The sequence below is a fragment of the Oreochromis niloticus genome, linkage group LG3, assembly GCF_001858045.2.
Source record: "Oreochromis niloticus isolate F11D_XX linkage group LG3, O_niloticus_UMD_NMBU, whole genome shotgun sequence".
Lineage (NCBI taxonomy): Eukaryota > Metazoa > Chordata > Actinopteri > Cichliformes > Cichlidae > Oreochromis > Oreochromis niloticus.
The window spans coordinates 73,469,095-73,492,488 of NC_031967.2; the positions used below are offsets into that span (position 1 = coordinate 73,469,095).

The 23,394-nt window shown below is 40.8% G+C and overlaps 1 protein-coding gene across 1 annotated transcript; it reads left to right on the top strand.

Moving 5' to 3' along the window:
* The first annotated feature begins 536 nt into the window (after positions 1 to 536).
* On the top strand, positions 537 to 21,690 carry LOC109199017 (CD209 antigen-like protein E). Its single transcript, XM_019354350.2, has 6 exons — positions 537 to 656; positions 755 to 856; positions 1,160 to 1,357; positions 8,880 to 9,022; positions 15,763 to 15,866; positions 21,442 to 21,690. Exons 1-6 carry the CDS (start codon positions 584 to 586, stop codon positions 21,482 to 21,484), a joined length of 663 nt encoding a protein of 220 aa, XP_019209895.2. The 5' UTR covers positions 537 to 583; the 3' UTR covers positions 21,485 to 21,690.
* Positions 21,691 to 23,394: the final 1,704 nt, after the last annotated feature.

The window sequence follows — 23,394 nt, forward strand, 5'->3', positions numbered from 1 at the left end:
TATATGTTGCCCCCAAAAGTTGATTCTATTCATCTGGACTTTTTCAGTGGGAGAAATGTTTCGTCACTCATCCAAGTGACTTCCTCAGTCTCAGCTTTCTCCAATCTTATAAACACTACATTTCAGTAATGACTGAAACTAGCACCACCAAAAATATATGTTGCCATTTTAAATTAAGTATTTTGTTTAAATTATTAGTTAATCATTGATTTTATTTTATTTTTTTAGATCCAGGTCACAACACAGCAACACTTCAGTATTTTGAAGCCAAAACACTGGATTTGGGTCTTTTTGGTAAATTTTTGTCACATATCCAACAAATGTTCCCCAGTATTCCAAATAATTCTAGTTTTAGCATACCTTATAGATGGGATTTATAAAAGGTCACTTAGTCAGTGAGATTCTTTTTTTTTTTCTTTTAGTAGAGAGCTTTAGACACGTGATCTTTTTTTGTTTTATCTCCCATATCTATTATTGCGCAAAGTGACTTCCTCTTTAGTTTTAAAGAACAGCTTTGAAACAGTGACACTCTGACACTTCACAGGTCCTGTGCTGCAGAGCTGACTGTCACTGAAAACAAGCAATGGAGGAAATTTATGTCAATGGGGAATTTTCCAAATCTCACAACCCAGTAGCTTCAACTAATAATTACATCGGTGAGAATGAAGTGACAAAAAAATGACCAGATATATTTGTAACATCTGTCAGGACTGTTGTATACACTGTTATTTTCACTGTTTATTTTTCATTTCAGGTCCAAGGAGCTCTAAGAGGAGTTTCTCTTCAGCTGTTATTCTTACTCTGGGCCTTCTGAACATTTTCCTGCTGGTTGGACTCATCACCCTCAGTGTCTACTGTGAGTCTGGTTCTCATAAATATATCTAACATTCTTCAGCCCACATATGAACAGACTGAAAATTCTTCCACTGTAGATTTTGGTTATGATCTGCCCATGTCAAATCGAATAAAACTAAGCAACATTTAAATGTACAAAGACCAACAAATGAAAAAATGTAAAATCAATTCAAAGCTGATAAGAATTCAGCAAAAATAGCTCCATCTTTCATTACCTATGTTACCTATGGGCAAAATGTTGAAATGGATTTTATAAATGCATAAAGTTTAGTGTTTCAGACGAATGGATCTTAATATATTTCAGTGCACGGTGCAGCTACAAGTGTCTCTGCTATTAGCAGCAACATTTCCTCCATGACTGAAGACGAAAACCATCTGAAGGCAAATCTTTCCACTGTCATAAACAAACTTTCCTCCATGACTGAGGAGAGAGACCTTCTGCATACCCGTCTCACTGAAAAGACCAGAGAGCTGGAAAGACTTCAGAGTTTGTCCAAACAAAGTGAGTCCTTGTATTTCCTGTTGAGATTGATTTGTTTTGTGTCTTTGTAAATGGATTTACTCTGAAATGCAGTTATTCAGTTTTCCAATATTGTGATAAGATCTTTGACTCCTTATACCTCAGTGATAAATCAATTAAAGATAAAAACTTTTGTTTATAATCAGGAACCCCAAAATGTGTATTTTTGCATACAGAGCTGCATTGCAGCAGTATCTTATGTTCTTCACAAATTCAGTTTGGCTCTAAATAACTCCTTATTATCTTTCTGCTTTTGGTTGCTCACAGCAGCCAGTGGTGCTTACATTGCTTTTTTTATTATTGTTTTTCAAATCTACAACAGCTAAGTGATTCACCCACTATTCTAATATGATCACTTACTAACTGAAAGAAACAAAATTTCATTCTACAAATGTTTGATAATGTCTGATACAAATATGCCAAAATGTATTACTTTATAGCAGGGGTAGGCAACCTTTTTGATGGCGAGTGCCATTTAAAATTTCCTCAGAAGTCAGTGTGTCATATGATTGCATTAGCAATAAATTTAATAACGCTCTATATGAACAGTTAAACATTATATAGAACCACTTTATAGAATTATATGTTTGCAAATGTTGGCAGCTATCAGCGAATAGTTATCAGCTATTTTGAAACAAAAAAAAGACACTTTTTATTCATAACAGAACTCCATAACAGCAAATGAACTGTACAACAGAAAATACAAATGCTATTTATGGTCTCCTCACAACAATGATAAGAAAAATAAACTGGGCCAATATGGCATGTTTGTTAATACAGAGACACACATGTTAATGTGATCTCTGGTCTCCCACTCAGAGACACAGGTCTCCGAGTGTCCAGCATTCAGACGGCTACCTGAGGACACTCATGTGAGAGAAAATCTGCTCACACAGATATGTAGAGCCAAATACTGTCAATAAGCCCTGTGCAATGTTCTGAAGACAGTTAAACTTGTCAGGTAGTGATGTCCAGCAGGTGAAAATGCAAGCTCCATGAACACGCACAGCTGTGGATTCCAGCTGCTTCGATGTCGCATTAATTGGCATTAACTCAGCCAGTTAATGTGAGACCAATTTAGCTGCTCATTAAAGATTTCTGGTTTGATCAGAAAATAAAACATTGGTCCATACACCTGAAAGTCCCAAAAATGCATTGTGTCTCGAGTCTATGGATGCATTTTGACTAAAGACCGGCCCCCCAGATATTAAAGCCATAAAGCCTTTGAATGAAAATAAACGCTGTTGTGACAGTGATGTACACTGTCTTGTTGGTAAATGTATGATTTCTATTCATTTTACGTCAGATAAAAACTTTGGTTGTAAGCTTTAGATAATTATTTAATAACAGCCAGACATTTTAAATGAGAATAAGAAAGTATTTCTTTGTGCCCCCCTTTCCCTGTTAATGCCCCACCTGCCCCCCTGGCATCACTTTCCTAGACCCGCCCCTGCACAGTTACCAGCTGTCAGCTACATAGAAAAGGATCCTGGTGTTATTTGTCTCTCAGAAACAGTTTATAACTTCCCTTCAACTCATTCATGTCACCTAAAAGGTAAACCTGTTTCTCCATCACCTGTTCAGGTCTGATGATTCAGTAAGGACATCTCCTGGTTTCATCTGCATGTTTCCCTCTCACCAGATATACAAACCGATATCATGACCAGCAGTTTTTACAGCTGTGGCTCCAGCAAACATCAGCTGATACTAGAAATTAATATTAAATAAATTCTAACAAGAGCTGTTTTCTGCTGTTTTCAGAAAAAAACTCTTTTCAGCAGAAATTCTGCTCATTCACCTCTTTTCAGCGCAATGTTCTGCTTCTTTCCGTCTTTTCTGCAGAAATTCTGCTGATTGACCTCTTTTCAGCAGAATTTTCACCTCTTTTCAGCCAAAATTCTGCTGATTCACCTCTTCTGCAAAATTTTCAGCCTTTTCACCTCTTATCAGCACAAAACTCAGTGGTTTTCAGAAAAAAAACCTCTTTTCAGCAGAAATTCTGCTGATTCATCTCTTTTCAGCACAACTTTCTGCTTCTTTACCTCTTTTCAGCAGAAATTCTGCTGATTCACCTCTTTTCTGCAGAATCTTTAGCCTTTTCACCTCTTATCAGCACAATTCTCAGGAGCTTCTGCTCATTTCAGCAAAATTGTCAGTCTCTCCACCTCTTCATTGGGAGAATCAGTTTGGCTCAGTGAGATGAGTAGCTGCCTTGAGATGAGGAGGGCTGGGTTTGATTCCTGCTCAGGGCAACATTGTTGTTGTTTTTTTCACCACTTTTTTAGCAAAATTTCGCCGTCTTTGCCCCTTTTCAGTAGAATTTTTTGCTTTTCACCATTTTTAAGCAAAAATCTCTCCTTCTTCACTTGTTTTCAGCAGAATTTTCAGTTTCTTCACCACCATACAACTTTTTTCAACTTTTCATCTTTTCAGCAGACAGCTTCAGCGTTAAGGCATCCACACAGCATTTTCGCAGGAAATGCAAATTTTTCTAGTTAATATTAAAATCTGTAACATAATGTATTGTTTGGAGTTTAGTCTGTTACTGTTACTATTTTTACCATTTCTTCTTGGAGCAACTGTAACCCACATTATTTCCTTAGGGATTAATAAAGTATTCTGATTCTGATTCTTTCAGGATACATGACCTGCCATTATCCAATGACACATCTGCTTACCTGTATCTTTTGCTCATTTCTCTTTCTCTTCTTTTCTATTTTTTTCTAAACTAAGCACCTGATGGCTTTGAACTTTTCTTGTCCATCTTCCATTGGTTTTAATGTTACACTCCAGTATGAACACCCATCCCCCAACTCGAGGATCACCACAACATAACCTAACAGACCTACACCTTAGTTCACAGATTCACTTTGTCTAAGGTGTATTTCTGGGATTTCGTACAACCCAGGATTCAAATCATGAATACATAATAGACTTGGATTTACAACATTATGAATGAAATGTGCTCTATTTGGAAGCAGCCCCCCCTCCCCTTTCGACAGATTGTGTGTGAGACTTTAAATCATCAAACTGTAAATTATAAATTTTAAATTGTTATTGATCCCTTTACCGCTAATCCTAAAATGTATATTTATTTTCTTACTCTTCTTATATTTATTGTTTGTTTTCTTGCTCTGCTGTAACTGGAGCCTCGTCGTCTCGTCTCTCTATATACTGGACTGTATATAGCGGAGATGACAATAAACTTTACTTTGACTTCAGCAGCGAGCAGGCGCACCGAGGGCTCTCGCACTCACTTTTCGCGTATAGAATTTCGAAAAAACATCGGTGCAAATTATAAGTCTGTATCATGATGTCTGGTGTTTTCGTGTTTGTTGGTTTGTTTTTATTTTGTTTTACTTTGCGAGTTGGTTATTAGATGCTGCGCCAGCCGGTCAGAGAATCCCCCGCCGCCCCGCCCTCTCCTCCCTGTGCCGCAAGCAGCAGGCGCACCTCGCAAATGAGGGCGCCTTTACTCCCAGCAAATGGGCAATAGAAAACCGATCGGTGCCTACGACTTTCCCAATATGCGCTGGCTGATGTTGGGGCAATATGAATACGAGCAATTTTTTGTTTTGGTTTGGTTTTTTTTTTGCCGATGCCCGTGATGCCGCCCCCACCACGATGCCGCCCCGGGCAACCGCCTGTGTCGCCCGTATCAAAAACCGCTACTGGCACCCGCCCAGCAGTATATAAACTCCGTCATGCTAGCTAGTACGCAGTACGAGTTATTGTAACTGACTGTAAAAAGTCAGCACAATGAAAATAAACTCCACCTAAACTTGGTTTATATCTGACCCAGATAGACTGCAGGGGTCCGTTCTTCGTACCTCGCTAAGTAAGTTAGCTGGATTTGATTGTTGACGATTTCGCGTGATCTTGGATCATTCGGTTCTACGAAGCTCATCCGGGACTTGCTGTCATAGCAACAGATCCGTAAGCGTAAACCTGCTTGGGAGCAGGCTTACTTTATGTAAACAGGATTAGATCGCGGCCACTCAGGTATGTCCGCTTCATTTATACGAAAGCAACAGCGATATTTCTCCACTGTTTTTCCATAAATAAATAGTATCAATGTAACTAAAGATAATGCAGTATTTGATTCTTTTATTGATTTCATACAGATACATACAGGTCATTTCCTAAAAAAAGGGAAATGTACTATTAATCATTCTATTTCATGTATTTGATTATTTCAGATGTAATTCATATTTTAGAGTAGTAATAGTAAATTACTTTGTGTAATCAAGATGAGAGACCACGGCTATAAAAGCGATAAATAATTGAAAAAAAGATTATATATATATATATATATATATATATATATATATCCCAACTTACTGTGCATGCTTCAGTCACCCCTTGCATGGGAACAGGTAAAAGTGATGGAGTGTTATGTGAAACTACACACAAAAAAACCCACAATGTCAATAAATGTCACAGTACAAAAAGCATTTTAATTAAGGCAACAACCAAATATTTTACATTGTACAAATAGAATTATGAGCTCATTTACCAGTTATGAAGGTGCTGCTGTTACTGCACCCCGGCTGCTCGTCTAAGGAAGAGCTGCCCCCAGGGATGCCCTCAACAGTGGGTCTGGTGGCATTCAACCCTAGGGCCAGCTCCTCTGCCGGGGTGTGACGAGGGGGTGCAGGACCACCACCTGTCTTTATTTGCTCTGCCCTTTTCTTGGTTGCTGTTATAAACAAACAAACAGATTATTTCAGGGTCTCTTTTCAAGAGACTAAAAGCAATATAAATGATAAATATTACCATTCTGTAGAATATTCTTATATTTCACTTTTACTTGTTCCCATGTTCTAGTGGGTCCTGTTGTGGCTCTAATGTGAAAGAGGATATAATGTAATATAATAAATTACTTACGAGTTTAATTTGTCAGCAACTTTCTGCCAGCCCTCTCTCCTTGCTTTTGCAGCCTTTGCAGTGTTCCCTTGCGTTTTAATTAAACTCTGAAACTCCTGAAATCCCTCAATCAAGAGTTCTTGCTCTGCTGCCGAAAAATACTGAGCGCGCTCCTTCGACATTTTCGCCGACCAATCAAAGGGTTGCCGATCAATGTTTCTACTATCGATGCGTAGCCCCTTTTAAGCCACCCAGTGATCTCACATTACTTCATCCAGCTATACTAATCGTCAACAACAGGTGTGTTCGGAGAACCGGAATAGCGAGCTCAAAGTTGGCGCGATGATTTGATCTTGGATGTGTCATTTGATCTTGGATGTAGTAAATGAGGTACGAAGAACGGACCCCAGGTCATAATTCTTACCTGAAGTTTAGTTCACCTGACGCTCCGACCGGCGGCTGCCTCGGGTCTCTCCTCCTCCTGCCTCCCCTTCCCTCATCCACCTGCTGGCCTCCACCACTTGTTAATTTTACTGAATCTGTGGAAGCTCTGCCATAGCCACCACCAAACAACTGAGTTATTTTTACACACCGACCAGCGTCTGGTCAGTCCACCACCAAAAAAAAAAAAATAAAAAAAAATAATCGGGCCACCGAGCAAATGTCCTTATGCCTGATGTCCAGTCCAGCTATGGTCATGCGTGCCATCAGTTAACCCGTTGGCACGCGTGCCTAGGGTTGCCGACCCCTGCTTTATAGATATGTAAAACTTTATTAGGAGTTACTAAAATTCATAAATCCTCAGCATGTAGACCTAAATGTAAAATTTAACTTCAGAATTTTGATACATTCAGCTTTCTGTTTATATTACTGTCATCAGGGAAAGGGACAAGCTACACCCTGGGCATGTTCATATTTACATTTAAACTGTCACGCATGTCTTTGGACTGCACCTTTTTGCTGCAAGGCGACAGTGCTAATGCTGCACCACGTGGAACATTTATGACTTGTTTTTGTTGTTTGTTTTTTTAATACAATCTTATTGTTTAGTTGAAGGTCACAAAGGATTATTATGTGTAGATGTCTTGTAGAAGGGAGGGAAGCAGGACAAAAGACAACCTGTGAAAGAGAGCCAGAGATTATTAATAAATATTGAGTAAACGCATAGTGGTGTATAAGACCGAAAAAAGAAGCTGATTGAAGAAGCAATGGTCCCACGCTGCATCACAGGAAACCCTGAACAGCCTGGGCCTGTTGCAGCACAACTGAGGGAAGATTCAGGGTCACCTAAAATGAAACTTTGAAGCCTAATCTTGAAAGTATAGAGGCTGTTTATCTCCTGAATCCAGAAGCTGGTTCCACAAAAGAAGGCCTAAAGAGCTGAAGGCTCTTGGAATGACAAGTAAGCCTGCAGTCTGAGAGTAAAATGCTCTAATGGTGTGACATAGTATAAGGCTTTTAAGATAAGATCGGGCCTGATTATTCAAGGCCTAATATAAGATGTTGCTTTTTTTAGAGATACTGTGCAAACACAAGAAAACATTCCTACATATTTCTTATTACACACACTGAAGGACATACTGTGGTCATACAGTAAATATCTGGTTAGACACGATGTTTAGAAGATTGTTGTGTTCTTTTCTGAATGGGTATAAAAATTAAAACACGTTCTGATCTGCAAAGTTATATTTATGCAGTCATGAAGAGTACAGGTAGTTCTGGTACTGTCTGCAGTATCACTGCAATGCATGCATTGCAGTATTTGATCAACAGTTTTTAAATTAGAAAATGAATCACAACCCTTTTTAGGAAGCAGACGGGGCGACCGTGACTCAGGGGGTTGGGAAGCGCACCTGTAACCGGAAGGTCGCCGGTTCGATCCCCGGCCTTTCTGTCCTGGTCGTTGTGTCCTTGGGCAAGACACTTTACCCTACCGCCTACTGGTGTTGGCCAGAGGGGCTGATGGCGCGATATGGCAGCCTCGCCTCTGTCAGTCTGCCCCAGGGCAGCTGTGGCTACAACTGTAGCTTGCCTCCACCAGTGTATGAATGTGAGCGTGAATGAATAATGGCGTTGTAAAGCGCCTTGGGTGCCTTGAAAAGCGCTATATAAATCCAATCATTTATTATAAAGAGTGTGGTTTCTTGAGTGCTACATATAAAAGGGCATGCATCACTTTAGTCTTTGCTCAGTGTACCATTACGTCAGTCATTTTATGTCACTGGTGTCTAATAGGGCAACAGTATCAAAACACAAACACTGTTAGACTGTAAGGGAAACATTACATGTTGACATAGTTGTGAGCAACAGATGCTTCCCCCCCCCCCCAAAATCTTCATAACTTATATTGGTTTGCTTATTTAATATGATCATTCACAAAAACAAAGAAACAGAAAGAAAATGTGTGATTATTTACCCCCTGAACCCTTTTGTAATGTTAGCACTGTTTCCTCTCAGTTCCTACTCACTGAAATAACTGGAAATCCTAAACAATTTCAACATTAGACTGTTACTAGAGCACAATACAAAACGTTTTTACTTTTCTGGCAAAAATCATCTTTACATTGCAAATCAAGTTAACAAAAATGGTTCCACACCCAGGAGTAAAGGATTAATATTTCTTGTCTGTTTCTACCAGAGAAAACTTGTGCTTCAGGATGGAGAATGTTCAGCTGTAGTTGTTATCTCCTGTCTGAGAAGACTGGTTCCTGGGATGAAGGCAGAAGTGACTGCAGAGACAACGGAGCAGATCTGGTGGTCATAGACAGCTCTGAAGAACAGGTACAGTTCATGTGTATGGGTTTTATTGTGTTTATGAATGAATATTTCATATCTGTCATTTCATTTTGGACTTCTTAGAAAAATACAGATGGTGCAGCATACATTAGGTTCCTCTATTATTACAACTTAAGAAAGAGAATTAGGTATGAAGTTGATGAGAGTCTGCAGACAAGAGGCCGGAAGTGATAGAAACCCTGCACAGTTCTATTACTTCTATTACTTACTAGTTGTATTACTTTACTATACTATTGCATATGGTAATCCGATGTTTTGTTTTCTCTGCAACCCTGTGGACTTATCCTTAGAAAAAGGTCAAGTTATTTACTATTCTCTATCTGCGTACCTAAAAATATATAGACATAGTACATTGTTACACGTTTGTAAACAGTCCCACACAACTTTTGCTAGGTGCACTGCATTACAGTGAGTGGCCTGTTTACTCCCACTAGAGCTGCTCATTTTGGGAGATACTCCCTCTTGTGGTGCAATGGAGGAATAACTACTCTTCCAGTACTATGCCTCATTGGAGACTGAAGCACACATTATTTTAAAAACTAAAACTAACAAACTAACAAAAATAACATATTTGAAACACCAGAACATTTAAAAAAAAAAAAATAAAAAATACAATATTGTAAATGAAGATTGTAAATGAAGATTATGGGGGGTGTCTTGTTTTGGCAATAATGCATTTCTTGTCCTTGCACTTTCTTCACATTCAAAATCTTTGATGTCCACCAGCAACTTAACTCTGCAGGAGCTGTGGACTTTGAAGCTGATTCCCTACCCTTTCTGTTTACCAAAGGAGTAAACCAAAGGAGACTACGATGACCTGGATTACTGAGAACCTTCACAGACATATCTTTCTGTTTACCATTCAGTCATTTTCAAGTTTCACTCTCCTCTCAGTATGTTATATATCAATAATGATTCAAAAGTCTAAATCATCCACCTGTGAGCTCAACATTCTTCCCATTGTCATAGTTAAAGCCTGTCTTTCCTTATGGGCCCCTCTTATCATGTTCACACTGCAGGCGAACGCGCATCAAATCCGATTTTTTTGACCCTATGCGACCCATATCCGATCATGGTATGACAGTGTGGACGGCACAAATCCAATATTTTCAAATCCGATCTGGGTCACTTTCGTATGTGGTACTGAATCCGATACATATCCGATGTTTTAGAAAGCGACTGCTGTTTGAACGGTCATGTTGCATTAAATCCGTCTTTTACGTCACTGACACAAGACAGACGGCAATTATCAGCTCCAGAGACGCGCCCACAGAAGACATCGCGAACGCTTCCTGGCCATCCAGTGTAGATGTCAGTGAAACTGTTGGGAAGACAACGTTGGAGAAATGTGAACATTTTATTTGTACTGTATAATCTGCAGATTCTGACAGAAATCTGCAACTATCCTTTGAAGCACCGCTCCTCTCTAAAACAGCAACAAGGATAATTATTAGGTTATTTACATTATTATGTAAATAACAAAATAACTTAAAACAAAAACTGGGAAAGGGCCATCAGTCAAACAAAACTGTTTGCACTGTCATTCACAAACACTGTCAGTCCCCCTCCTTTCCTCTTACCGCTCTCTCTCGTCCTGTCCGCTCGCAGCAGCTGGAATCCCGGTAGTGTCACGCTCGTGTCCGGAGTTAGCGGTGTTAGCCACGACTCCGTTAGCATCATGATGCTACATTGCCGGTACTCCCTCTGTGACCAGGTTAGCGACGTGAGCTCATCCATCTTATTGGGCAAAGATCGTACCTTTCCAATAATTACAGAAGGAAGAGATGGTCGATAACGTCTCCTTCTCGGGCGACGGCGCTCCTTCCCAGCACGACACCCCCGTCTTTTCCTCCTCAGCTCGCTGGGAATGTCGGGTCTGTCCACCGGCAGTACAGCTGCGGGACGCAGCGCTAACAGCTGATCCTTACTGTAAACAAAGGATCCCTGCTCTGGGTCCCCAGACACGGGTGAAAAAAGTAGAAAAAAAACTAAGAAAAACGACCAGAACTAGCACAAAACGGTAGAACATGGTTGCAGAGACTAATTACTAATATGTTAGTTATAAAAAATTACGAGAAGAAAGAGATAAGAAAGAAAGAAACTCAGAATGAGCAGAGCTGCTGTAACAGGCTGCCGCACACGGGGGGGGGGGGGGGGGGGGGGGGCCGCCGGAAGTAAAAAAATATAGTGTATATATACACTATCGGTCAAACATATTAGAACACTCACATTTTTTCTAGTTGTTTATTAAAAATTATGCTATTTAATGTCTCATTGTAGTCTGAAATGAAAGCATAGTACAAATAAGCAATTGAGTGAAAAAAGAAATCACGGAATCAATTTATAGACCAAAATGTATTCTAAACTCCAGACTAGGGATGGGTACCGGTGTCCGGTGCCATCTGACATAAACGGTAGTAACCAGACCGAAAAGCAGCGCACATTTCGGTGCTTTATTTCGGTGCTTTTTTTTTTTTCCTGAGCCAATTCTAGCCAATCATTTTACGTTTCCGAGGATAGTAGGCGGGGCCAGGTACGTACGTTCTTTTACGGTGTGTTCACACCGAACGCGATAAAGGCGGCCAGAGCGTCAGGTTTACATGTAAAGTCAATGGAAAGAGCGCGATGACACGCGATAGCGCGTCCGGCGAAAATTCGGAGGCAGATTTTCGTCGCCAAAACGCCTGAAACGCGCGTCAGTGCAGCGCGTGGGGCGCGTTTGACGCGCGAAAAAAACCACGCGCGTGAGTTTTTGTGTTGCATTTTGTGCATACGCGTTTTTCGCCTCTACCGCTCGAGTTGGAAAATCTGAACTCTAGCGTCAAATCGCGCCGCGACAACCAATCAGGAGCCTGGTGACGTGGCTGTGACCTAGGTCAAAGGGGCAGATCACACTGTATATAGGAACATAGTGAAGACAAGTTATTTGAGAGTAAAAAGAGGTTAGTTTATTTTGGAGTAGAGCTCCATTTATTAAGAAAAATTTAAAAAGACAGGAACACTCTTTAGAGGTTTGTGGGTGGCTCTTAAAAGAGCCGTTGTGGGGAAGTCACTCGGATTTCAAACAGGCTACTCCTTTGGTTGCCAAGACACAGCTCCCTCCGCCGAGAAGTGGGCCATGAACTTCTCCCTCACCAGGACAGCCTCTCTGGAGGAGTTGTTTGCTGCTACACGACCCAGGCCTTGCAACCCATGCTATCATTGCAAACACTGATAACAGCATAAATCGAATTAAATCGAGACTTGATGAGACCTTTCGAGTATCACTAGAAATATTATAAACAGTCGTCTCCGTAACACAGTTTGCTTTCAGTAAACACCGACGGCATTCACTGTTAGCATAGCACATCCATGTTAGCAGTGTATAAATGGATAGTTTAGCATATATTAGCACAGGTATCAATAAAGGACTACCGTATTAAACACTTTTACTAACCTCAGGCAGATGGACAACCGCTCTGCAGGTGGGATTGAGCGCCTGTAGTTGGTGTCTAGGCGGGCGATTCTGGGACCGACGCGGGAAAGCAGGTCCTCAAACTGGCCGAATGAAACACGGTGGTACCGCTGGAATCGGCCGTCATCCAAGCGCAGCTCTTGGAGCAAATGGTGAAACTCACCAAACTGCTCACGCCTCTGGAGGAGCTGATGGACCCAGGTACGGCGAGGACGTCCTTTATGCCGCTGCTCTGCTCTCCACAGTAAATAGAGAAGGGAGACTCTCTCTTCACGCTCTAGCTCGACAGCTGCCATCTTGCAAAGATACCGTCTGGCACAACTTCCTCCCACATCCCTCCCACATTTCCGGTTCACGCGCGTGAGACGATGCAATTTTGACACGCGATGGATTTCTGTTGGACACGCGTTGAGGTGCGAATGTGCACGCGTCAAATTAGGGGCGTTTGGGGCGTTTTCACTCGCGCCTATCGCGTTCGGTGTGAACACACCGTTAGAGCAGAGGTACAGATTAAAAACGCCCAAGGCGAAGCGATCAAAAGTCTGGCTGTACTTCACAGCAAAAGATGCAAACTCAGCAGCCTGCAACAAGTGCTTTAAGCTGATACTGTGATACTGTCAAAGGAGGTAACACCTCTCCGATGAAACACCTGGCGACGCATAGCGGTTTTTTAAAAGCCGAGAAATGCGCCGTGTTTGATAGCTTGCTGCTAGACCTCACACCGAGCACATCTACTGCGGGTGTGGTGCCTGTTATCGGACCTGGAGTTAACATCTCCCAAAAACCCGAAGAGTAGAGTGCTGGCCCCTAGCCCTGTTAGCATAGCAGAAATGATGACTGATGATGATGGCAGCAGCAGCCGTTCTCCTCTGCATGAGTAGCTTCATGTTGTTCGTGTGTAATTTATGTTGAGTAGGCTAACCACATTATTACATTAATGCATGTAAGGTGAACTAGCAAACACCGTCGTAGTTACATGCGGCTGTCTTCTTGTTTGATGGCAGATACTCCCTTCACCCTGGCCAAAAAGGCTAAAATGACCAAAGAAAAAGTGGAAAACAGTTAAACATGAGAGGTTTTTGGACAAAGTTTGTGTTTTTTCCATTGTTTAAGCACTGCTTCCAGCCAAGAGTGAGACCATATATGCCCTATAGCTGAAGAAAAGGCTAACATTGTTATATTTTTACAAAAAAAACAGCTGAACATGAGAGGTTTTTGGACCAATTTTGTGTTCTCCATTCTTTAAGCACCGGTTTGAGCACCGTTTAAGCACCGGCACCGTTTCAAAAGTACCGGTTTGGCACCGGTATCGGATAAAACCTAAACGATACCCATCCCTACTCCAGACTGATCAAAGTAGCCACATTTGGCAGATACAACAGTTGAACACACCCATGTAGGGCTGTATGATATGACCAAAATCTCATATCCCGATATAAGACATTTATCGTCCCGACAACGATATATGTCACAAAAATTTAACATTTTTTGTAAATTCTGGGAAACTCGGGCAACTCGACTTGGGTGAAGTGTTTTCAGCTGGGCTGAGTGTTGCATAAGTTGAAATGGCCACAATTTTCTTTGTATTTATTACACGGTGTGCTGCGGGGAAGAGCCTGTTCTAAGGTTTTTGGGGTTTTTTTTTACACCTGACGGCTTTTTTTAGCTTCTCGTCTGTAAACACTCTGCATACTATTTCATGTGATTCAGTTTATTTTGAAAAATCTCAATAGGATCTTCAGCTTTACTGTGAAAGGTTTATGTGGAAAATAAACAAGCAGACGGCAGAGGCACGCGACGGTTTTACCCATGTTGTTGCTAACGACAACGCATAAAAACAGTCGGTTCTCCGTCCGTAGTGTGGTTATATTAAATATAAATGAAAGAGAGAACTTTAAGAAACCATCAAAATGATGACAAAATATTGCCATAAACAGTTTATTTTGCAACACCACAAAACAAACGATAGCGTAATATGAAACGATAGACATTTTCATATTGTCATCCGATATATATCGTTATATCAAACAGCCCTACACCCATTGCATTATTTCTACAATAGAAATTTAAAAATTCTTCAGAAAGTTATTCCCGTATTTGTTGCAGAAGTTCTCATAAATGTGTGGCACTTGTAGGTTGCTTTGCTTTCACTCTTCTGTCCAGTTCATCCCCAACCAGCTTGATGGGGTTTAAGTCTGCAGACTGTGCTGGCCGCTCCATGTTTTCAAGTTTACCATCTTGTTCTTTTTTATTGAGGTAGTTCTGGGATAGCTTGGACTTATGTTTTGGGTCATTATCTTGCTTTAGGATGAACCTGTTTGGGATCATTGCCATTCTTGTCATTGTTTATCTGTTGTGTTTTAAGCCTGACATTTCTTCTTTTTCCTTTCAGTTTTCCAGTTTCCTCAAATTTTGTTAAGGACACTCTGCACAGCATGCTGAGATGTGTAAAACTGTGTTTTTAATAGATTCAACTACACACATGGGAACAAATGATTTGTTTTCTGACCAACTAGGCTCATACCAGAGGGTATTGCATGGCACTGCAGAATGGTGCGGTACCCGTTTTGATTCAGGGTGCCTCTCACTCTGTACAAGTCACTGACCATGGATCCAGCAAAACAGCCCCAGACCTTCACACTTCCTCGTCTGACTGACTGAACTGTCAGTCAACTACTTTCAAAACCTTCTGTGTTTTTATTGTAATAGCTGTACAAAAAATGTAATAGCTGTACAATAAAAAAAAATAAAAAAAATACTAACTAAACTAAAACTAAAACAAAAAACTAAAACAAAAAAAAATCCACTTTGGAAACTGAAACTAAACTGAATTAACAAAACAAGTTAACATGAAATAAAAATACAAATTAATTAGAAAAAAACAAAATTAGCTAACACCAGGGCCTTTCTGTGAATGTACATATGACTTATTGAAACCTCAAGTCTGCTTAGATAAATATTTTATGTAGTCAGCCAGCTAACGATGGAACAACCAGAAACGTAATGTGTGGAGGCAGAAAAACACAACAGAATGTAAAAAAACAGAAGGGAGCAGAAGATGAATGTGATGTACACACTGGTTCTCCACCTTGATGTGACGTGTGTTAGTTTTCAGGTTCCTGTTAGCTCATTCTACTGAAGGAAAAAATATTTACTTAATTGTGAGAAATGTGTCAAAGAAATTAAGAATTTTCTTCAAAACTAGTAAAAACAGCACATCCTAAATTCTGTTTAAAACATAAATAAAATGGTTTTTTTGCATGTTAAACAGAACTTTCTCGCTACAATCATCAATGATAACACTTGGATTGGTTTGACTGACCATGGAACGGAAGGACTGTGGAAATGGGTAGATGGAACTCCACTGACTCTGGCGTAAGTCTTTACTGTGGTTCAGTTTATTACTTTTACTGAATTTCTAGCAGATGTTTTCTCATGAACATAGAGCTTACATGTCAGTAGGTCTGTGAAGGTTCTCAGTTATCCAGGTCACCCTAGCTGGTGTTATGGTAAAACATGTGTTTATCCTAACTGGGCGTTTATAAAGTCAGCAAAGATGCACAGAAAAGAAGACCAGACACACGCTAGGGAGGATAAGAAAGACAGACGCAACAACATTGTCATCCCCTATGTAGCCGGTGTATCAGAGAAACTCAGGAGAGTTTTCGCCAAGCACGACATCCCAGTGTACTTCAGACCCAGCAACACACTCAGACAAAAACTGGTTCACCCAAAAAAACCCCTCCAAAACACAAACTTAACAATGTAGTATATGCTGTACAGTGTAGCGAGGAATGCCCAGACCTCTACATTGGCGAGACCAAACAGCCACTTCACAAGCGCATGGCACAACATAGAAGAGCCACCTCCACGGGACAAGACTCAGCAGTCCATCTGCATCTAAAGGACAAAGGTCACTCTTTGGAGGATGCCAATGTTCACATTTTGGACAGAGAGGACAGATGGTTTGAAAGAGGAGTGAAAGAGGCCATCTATGTCCACTGTGAGCGACCATCTTTGAACAGAGGCGGTGGTTTACGACACCAACTGTCTGCCATCTATAATCCAGTTTTGAGATCCCTTCCCAGACGCCTTAACGCCCACTCACACCCTGGGCCATCTGACCTCAGGAAATCACATGATAGGGTGGGGCCAGGTTTCACAATGAGCTCACCCGAAACCCTGGCTGATTGTGACCCACACCCGTTTTCACACCTTGGCTCATGTGATTAGGTAGAGGATCATCAGGGAGTACTTTTGTCCCTCTCTGGGGGGGAAACTCCCACGGGGTTTAAATTTGGGACTCTCCGCCATTTGACCCTAGAACTGAAGAAGCTTCTCGGATGAGAGGTGAAACGTCTTCAAGCAACTTAAAGAAGTCCAGACGCTTTTCTTTCCAAGCTCCTTAGACTACATGTCAGTAGGATGAGCCAAAATAAGAGCAGAACTTTAAAGATGGATTCTACTGACTTCTTTTGGGCACATGCTTACAGAAGAACTCAGTTATAATGTTTTAAATATTTCATGACAAATACATCGATCTATCCTTTTTCTCCTCTATTAAGATAGCACACGTCTTTGGACTGTGGGAGGAAGTGACAGAGAACTCACATAGGCAGAGAAAATGCAAACTGCACACAGAGAGGACTCTGGTAGCCAATAGATTTAAACCTAGGCAACAGTGCTAACCACCACATTAATGCACTGCATTATTTTTATCTGGAATGGTGTGTTTGAATTCGCTGTACTCTGTGTAGGCTTATTTCAACCATGACTATCTCCTAAGAAAAGCATTTATTTACCTAAATTTTTCCTACAGCTAAAGAGCTCTACAGTCAGGAGTGTCATATATAATTTTTCATCCTCATTAAACACCTTTATTGTTAATTGTCCTATCAGGAACTGGGCAAAAAATGAACCCAACAATGGAGGCTCACGGCATGGTGAAGAAGACTGTGTGCATATAAGAGATGCAGACCAGAGGACTTGGAATGATATTTCATGTACAGTTGCTATGAAATGGATCTGTAAAAAAATACCATAACACCATTTTACATCGAGACCATATATTTTTACATGCTTTGAAATTTTAGCTATGATTGTTATTCTATTCTGCATTTCATTTTAATGATGAATTCTGTTCTCACTGTGTATAAATAAGTGCAAATTTTTAAATCTGCAATATTACATTAATGGAAAAAAGAGCCAATGTTTGTATTTCTTGTTACAACATTTAATCAGCAGCCAGTTTTTAATTCAGAGAATCAAACACGTTTATAAGAAAACAAACAAAGATTGTAGTTTCTTAAGTGCTGGGGAAAAAAGCCTGCAGACTACTTCAGTTACTTCAGTTTACTTCACTGGTGTCTGTCAAAAAGGCAACAGTTTCAACAGAGAACATAAAAGAGTATGAGAGAATATATTTTAAAATAATGTTGATGAACTGCTGTTTTGCTTTTAAACTGAAAATCTTTAAATCTGATGTTGTTTATTTTTGTTGTTGTTTATTTTTGGTATAACATTGTCCACAATCTAGCGCCTCTTGAACAGTTTGAAATGACAAGAGCTTCCACTAGAGGGTGCTGTTGTGTTAAATGTTAGTGAACACCATTTGGAAGAATGTTTTTTTTTTACTTTTCATATGGGGAACATCATTCTCAAGTCTCTACTATCAAAAAAGTTAAGGCTTTTCACATGACATAACACAGACTCACTTGTGCAAGAGATGATAAAATAATCAAACTCATCTCAATCACATGTCAGGATATAAAGTGAGTCAGCAGTCAATTTGACTCTGTGTTTAAAGAATTAAAACCCTTCCACCATTGTTTTAAGACTTAGACACAAATGCTTTTATAGTTTAACCAAAACACTACTGACTGGTAAGCATACTGCAAAAAATGTAGGTTTAATGTAGAGCAAAAAAAAAAAAAAAAAAAAAATCAGACACAAAAATGTAATGTGCATTTATTTTTCATTTAATTTCTGAAACAAAAAGTAAAATGATATATGGTTTGCCTCATACGTTTTTACGCACAATAAAAACCCAATAGCATGTGCAAGGACTCACTCTGAAGTAGGCAGCTCACATAATGAGTAATAGAATTAAAAGAAACATTTCTGAAAACATATGAAACATAGAAGATGTTAAAAAATCAAATTAGCTTCAAGCCTGTCATTCTAGACTAGGATCCTGGGCCTTTTCTGGAGTCTTGGATGTGGGGAAGGGGAACATTTCTTATGTTTAGAAAAACATGTTGATAATGACACTTTTTTCCTTTTTCTTTGTGGGGGCCTCAGAAAAGAATTAAAGGGTGACTTGTGCTACTAGGCTCATATGTCATGGCTCATGTCTCACTATCATCTACAGGTTGAGGCATCTGACAATTAATATTATTCTAAACCATCATTTTCAGCACCCTTGTTTGTGTATGTGTGCACATTTGTGAAGTTGTGACAGCAATCTTCATAATAACCACACCCCTGAACGTGCACCCTGATGAGACAAGGAAACCAAACATTCAAGCAAAGGAGTACGCTAGTGTACATAACACCAGGTAGAGTGATCACTTGTGCTGTGAGAACATCTCCACCTCTATCGAGATCGCCAAAATCACTGGAACACAAACATCATAACAAAGAGTTCAGAAGCCCCAGTTTGGTTGCAACCAGTAGCAAAGACCAAGAAGCCGAGAACAATCTGCGGTGTGAAAAACATGCATGAAAGTCTGCACCAGTGTCCAAAGCTCCTACGGAGGTCTAGTATAAGTCAACCAGCATATCCCGACCCCACCGATGTATTAAGGGCACCCTGAGAGAAAGGCCCAGAATGCTGCAGAAACTAAGAGACAGCAAACACACCCAAAACCCATGCGGGGCACCAGCCAGCCCAACCTGGGCACCAAGGCCCACCCCCACAGGCGCAAGACAACCAGTCCAACACCCCTGGACCCCCACCAATCCCACAAGCAAGAGCCATGCAACCCAGTGATTGGGAACACAGATTTTCCAACTGCCTGATTGGAATTTATTTTATCCCCCGAATCACTGGAACTTTTCACTTCAGCCAGGACGTCAGACAGGCAGTCAGCTAGGATGCTAGATTTTTTTTTCTACTTACTGTGGTCATGCTATCTTACAATGGGTTTTACTGTTTAAATATCAGGGTTTTTTTGTGTCAGTTCAAATTGTTAGTTTGTCACAGTTGAATCGTAATGGGCTGATTCAAGTAAAATAGAAAAAGACATGATACGATTTCAACACAGGTCATAAAACTAGATAAAAGAAAAGAAAAAACATGGATATGTAATGTATATGTTTATTTCAGAAAATGATCCAGTGATTCATATCAGAGAATGACAGAAACTTGTGAACCTGCTTTATTTACAGTTAACTGGAAGGTGAAATAAGAAGGGCTTTGTTTTTATTCAAAGAACATTAGTTCATGGAAGGCACGAACTAAATTTCTAAAGACAAGAAAAGACTTGTGATGCTTATCAGGCTAGAAAACGTTATATGTATTCAATCCAGTTCAATTTAATTGATTTATAGTTATATGACTAAATCAAAAACAACAGTTGCATCAAGGAACTTCATATTGTAAGGTACCCTTTTAATCCCCAACAATAAAACAAACTGCTATGAGCAAGGATGAGCAAGCATTTGGTGACAGTGAGAAGGAAGAACTCCCTTTTAGCAAGAAGAAACCTCCGGCAGAACCAGGCTCAGGGAGGGGCGGCCATCTGCTGACTGGTTGAAGATGAGGAGAGGAAGACAAGAAAAAGGACACACTGTGAAAGAGAGCGAGATATGAATAATAACTATTGATTAAATGCAAAAAGGAGTGAAGAAGATACACTTCAGCAGCCTAGGCCAATTGTAGGGTAACTAAAGGAGGATTAAGGGTCACCTGATCCAGCTAAAATCCTTTATCAAAAAGAAAAGTTTTAAGTCTAATCTTGAAAGTAGAAAGGGTCTCCCAAATCTAATCTGGGAGCTGGTTCCAAAGAAGGCTTGGAAGCTGTAGGCTCTGCCTCCCATTCTACTTTTAAATACCCTGGGCAAGTCTGCAGTCTGAGAGTGAAGTGCTGTATTGGAGTGAACCAATATGTTCTCTTTTTCTAGTCCCCTCTCTCTCTCTTGCACATACCTGAGGTAAGCTTGGCTAGTATGAGGGGTCTAGTCTAGGGACTCTTACTGGACACAGACATCCTGGTCAGGAGTCAAAGCCCCTGACCTGAAGTTCCAGGGACTGTAGTGATTCTAATGGAGTCATTCGCCCAATAGTCAAAAATTTGGACACACTCTCTCTATTTAATGGTTTTTCTTTATTTTTACTATTTTATAGATTATAGGTACATACTGAAGACATCAAATATATGAAGCAAGATATATGGAATTATATAGCAAAGAACAAAAATGATAAAAAACCTAAATGTGTCTTACATTTTAGATTCCTCAAAGTAGCCACCCTTTACTTTGTTGACAGTGCTGCAAACTCTGAATGTTCTCTCAGTGAGCTTCATATTGTATTCGCCTGAAATGGTTTTCACTTCACAGGTGTGCCTTGTCGGGGTTCATTTGTGGAATTTCTTGCCTTCTTAATGGGGTTGGGACCATCAGTTGTTATGCAGATGTCAGGTTGGTACACAGTGTCATGGTCCCCAGGCTCATGACGGCCACAGGTTTTGTTTTGTTTGTATCCCTCTCCCTCTCTCCTGCTTGCCTGGGTGGAGCTCATTGCAGGCTCTCACTCTTGGCCCACGCACCTGCGGTGATTGCCACCACCTGTTGCTGATCTGCTGGTGTTCTCTGTGACTATTTAATGCTGCGGCACGGAGCAGTCATCGCTGGAACATTGAAACTCCCGTGTTCGTGCTCTCTTCTCTCCCTCAAAAAGACTCTCTGTGTATTTTTGCCTGTTGTTTCTAATCAAGCTCTCTGTGTATAGATTTTCCCGGAACTGGTGGTGGACCCTTTCCTGTGATCCTTGAGCATGTGAGTGGAAATTGGAGTGAGAGTGGATGAAGAAGAGTGAGTGTGTGTGGAAGAGGAGTGGCGGAGATTGTACTGTGGAGAAGAGTGAGTATGGATTCCCTTCCCGCCATCCCCTGGAGCCCTGGACCCCTGCCCCACTCACTGTATATACATATCGCACTGTGGTTTCACTTTTCGTAAATAAACTGTCACCCTTTTGCTTGCCAGAATGCTGTCTGCGTTTGAGTCCATCCGTTAGCTGATTGGTTCTTGCCATAATATGAATTGTAACAGTTGTAAAATAGGGTTGTCAGCTATGTGTCATGGCTAAGTAAAGAGAAATGACAGTCCATCATTCCTTTAAGAACCAAAGGTCAGTCAGTCTCGAAAATTGCTAAAACTTTGATTGTGTCCCCAATAGGGATGGGTATCGTTTAGGTTTTATCCGATACCAGTACCAAACCGGTACTTTTGAAACGGTGCCGGTGCTTAAACGGCGCTCGAACCGGTGCTTAAAGAATGGAGAACACAAAATTGGTCCAAAAACCTCTCATGTTCAGCTGTTTTTTTGTAAAAAGATAACAATGTTAGCCTTTTCTGCAGCTATAGGGGATTTATGGCATCACTCTTGGCTGGAAGCAGTGCTTAATCAATGGAAAAAACACAAACTTTGTCCAAAAACCTCTCATGTTTAACTGTTTTCCACTTTTTCTTTGGTCATTTTAGCCTTTTTGGCCAGGGTGAAGGGAGTATCTGCCATCAAACAAGAAGACAGCCGCATGTAACTACGACGGTGTTTGCTAGTTCACCTTACATGCATTAATGTAATAATGTGGTTAGCGTACTGAACGTAAATTACACACGAACAACATGAAGCTACTCACGCAGAGAAGAACGGCTGCTGCTGCCATCATCATCCTTCATCATTTCTGCTACGCTGACAGGGCTAGGGGCCAGGACTCTACTCTTCGGGTTTTTGGGGGATGTTGCTAACTCCAGGTCCGATAACAGGCAACCCACCCGCAGTAGATGTGCACGGTGTGAGGTCTCGCAGCAAGCTATTAAATACGGCGCATTTCTCGGCTTTTAACAAAATGCTATACGTCGCCAGGTGTTTCATCAGATTCGAGGTGTTACCTCCTTTGCACAGTATCAACTTAAAGCACTTGTTGCAGGCTGCTGACTTTGCATCTTTTGCTGTGAAGTACAGCCAGACTTTGACCGCTTCGCCTTGGGCGTTTTTAATCTGTAGCTCTGCTCTAAAAGAACGTACGTACCTGGGCCTGCCTACTACGCTTGCAAAGGTAAAATGATTGGCTAGAATCTAAAGTGTATCACACCTCAGGGGAAAAAAAGCACCGAAATAAAGCACCGAAATGTGCGCTGCTTTTCGGTCTGGTTACAACCGTTTATGTCAGAACCGATACCGGTACCCATTCCTAGTCCCCAAGTGCAGTAGCAAAAACAATCAAGCACTATGATGAAACTGGCTCACATGTGGACCGCCCCAGGAAAGGAAGACCAGGAGTCCCCTCTGCTGCTGAGGATAAATTCAACCGAGTCACCAGCCTCAGAAAATGCAAGCTAACAGCACCTCAGATTAGAGCCCAGATAAATGTCACACAGCAACACGTTCTCACTCCCAACTCGTCAAATGTGTGACGCATGGTCAGGCTCCCTCTGCTTCACTTATCGACGCGCAGGGTACCCCCGTCGCGTTGAGAATTGACGTGCAGGGTCCTCCTATTGAATACTATAGCGCTCCCTAAACGTTGTTTATTGACGACAAGAGATTGCCGCGGAAGAGCTTGTTGTCCGTATATTTATATATTTCCGAAATCACATTGTAGTGACGTGTACTGAACACAATATATTATATAATGTAAACAACTACCTGAGAAACATCAGATACAGCAGATAAATTAAT

What these genes read in the sequence shown, in the direction of transcription:
- LOC109199017 (XM_019354350.2), top strand. Translation starts at nt 584, where the DNA reads ATGGAGGAAATTTATGTCAATGGGGAATTTTCCAAATCTCACAACCCA. An exon ending in TTCAACTAATAATTACATCG is followed by an intron (nt 657 to 754) that starts GTGAGAATGAAG and finishes TTTTCATTTCAG; the next exon opens with GTCCAAGGAGCTCTAAGAGG. An exon ending in TAGACAGCTCTGAAGAACAG is followed by an intron (nt 9,023 to 15,762) that starts GTACAGTTCATG and finishes CATGTTAAACAG; the next exon opens with AACTTTCTCGCTACAATCAT.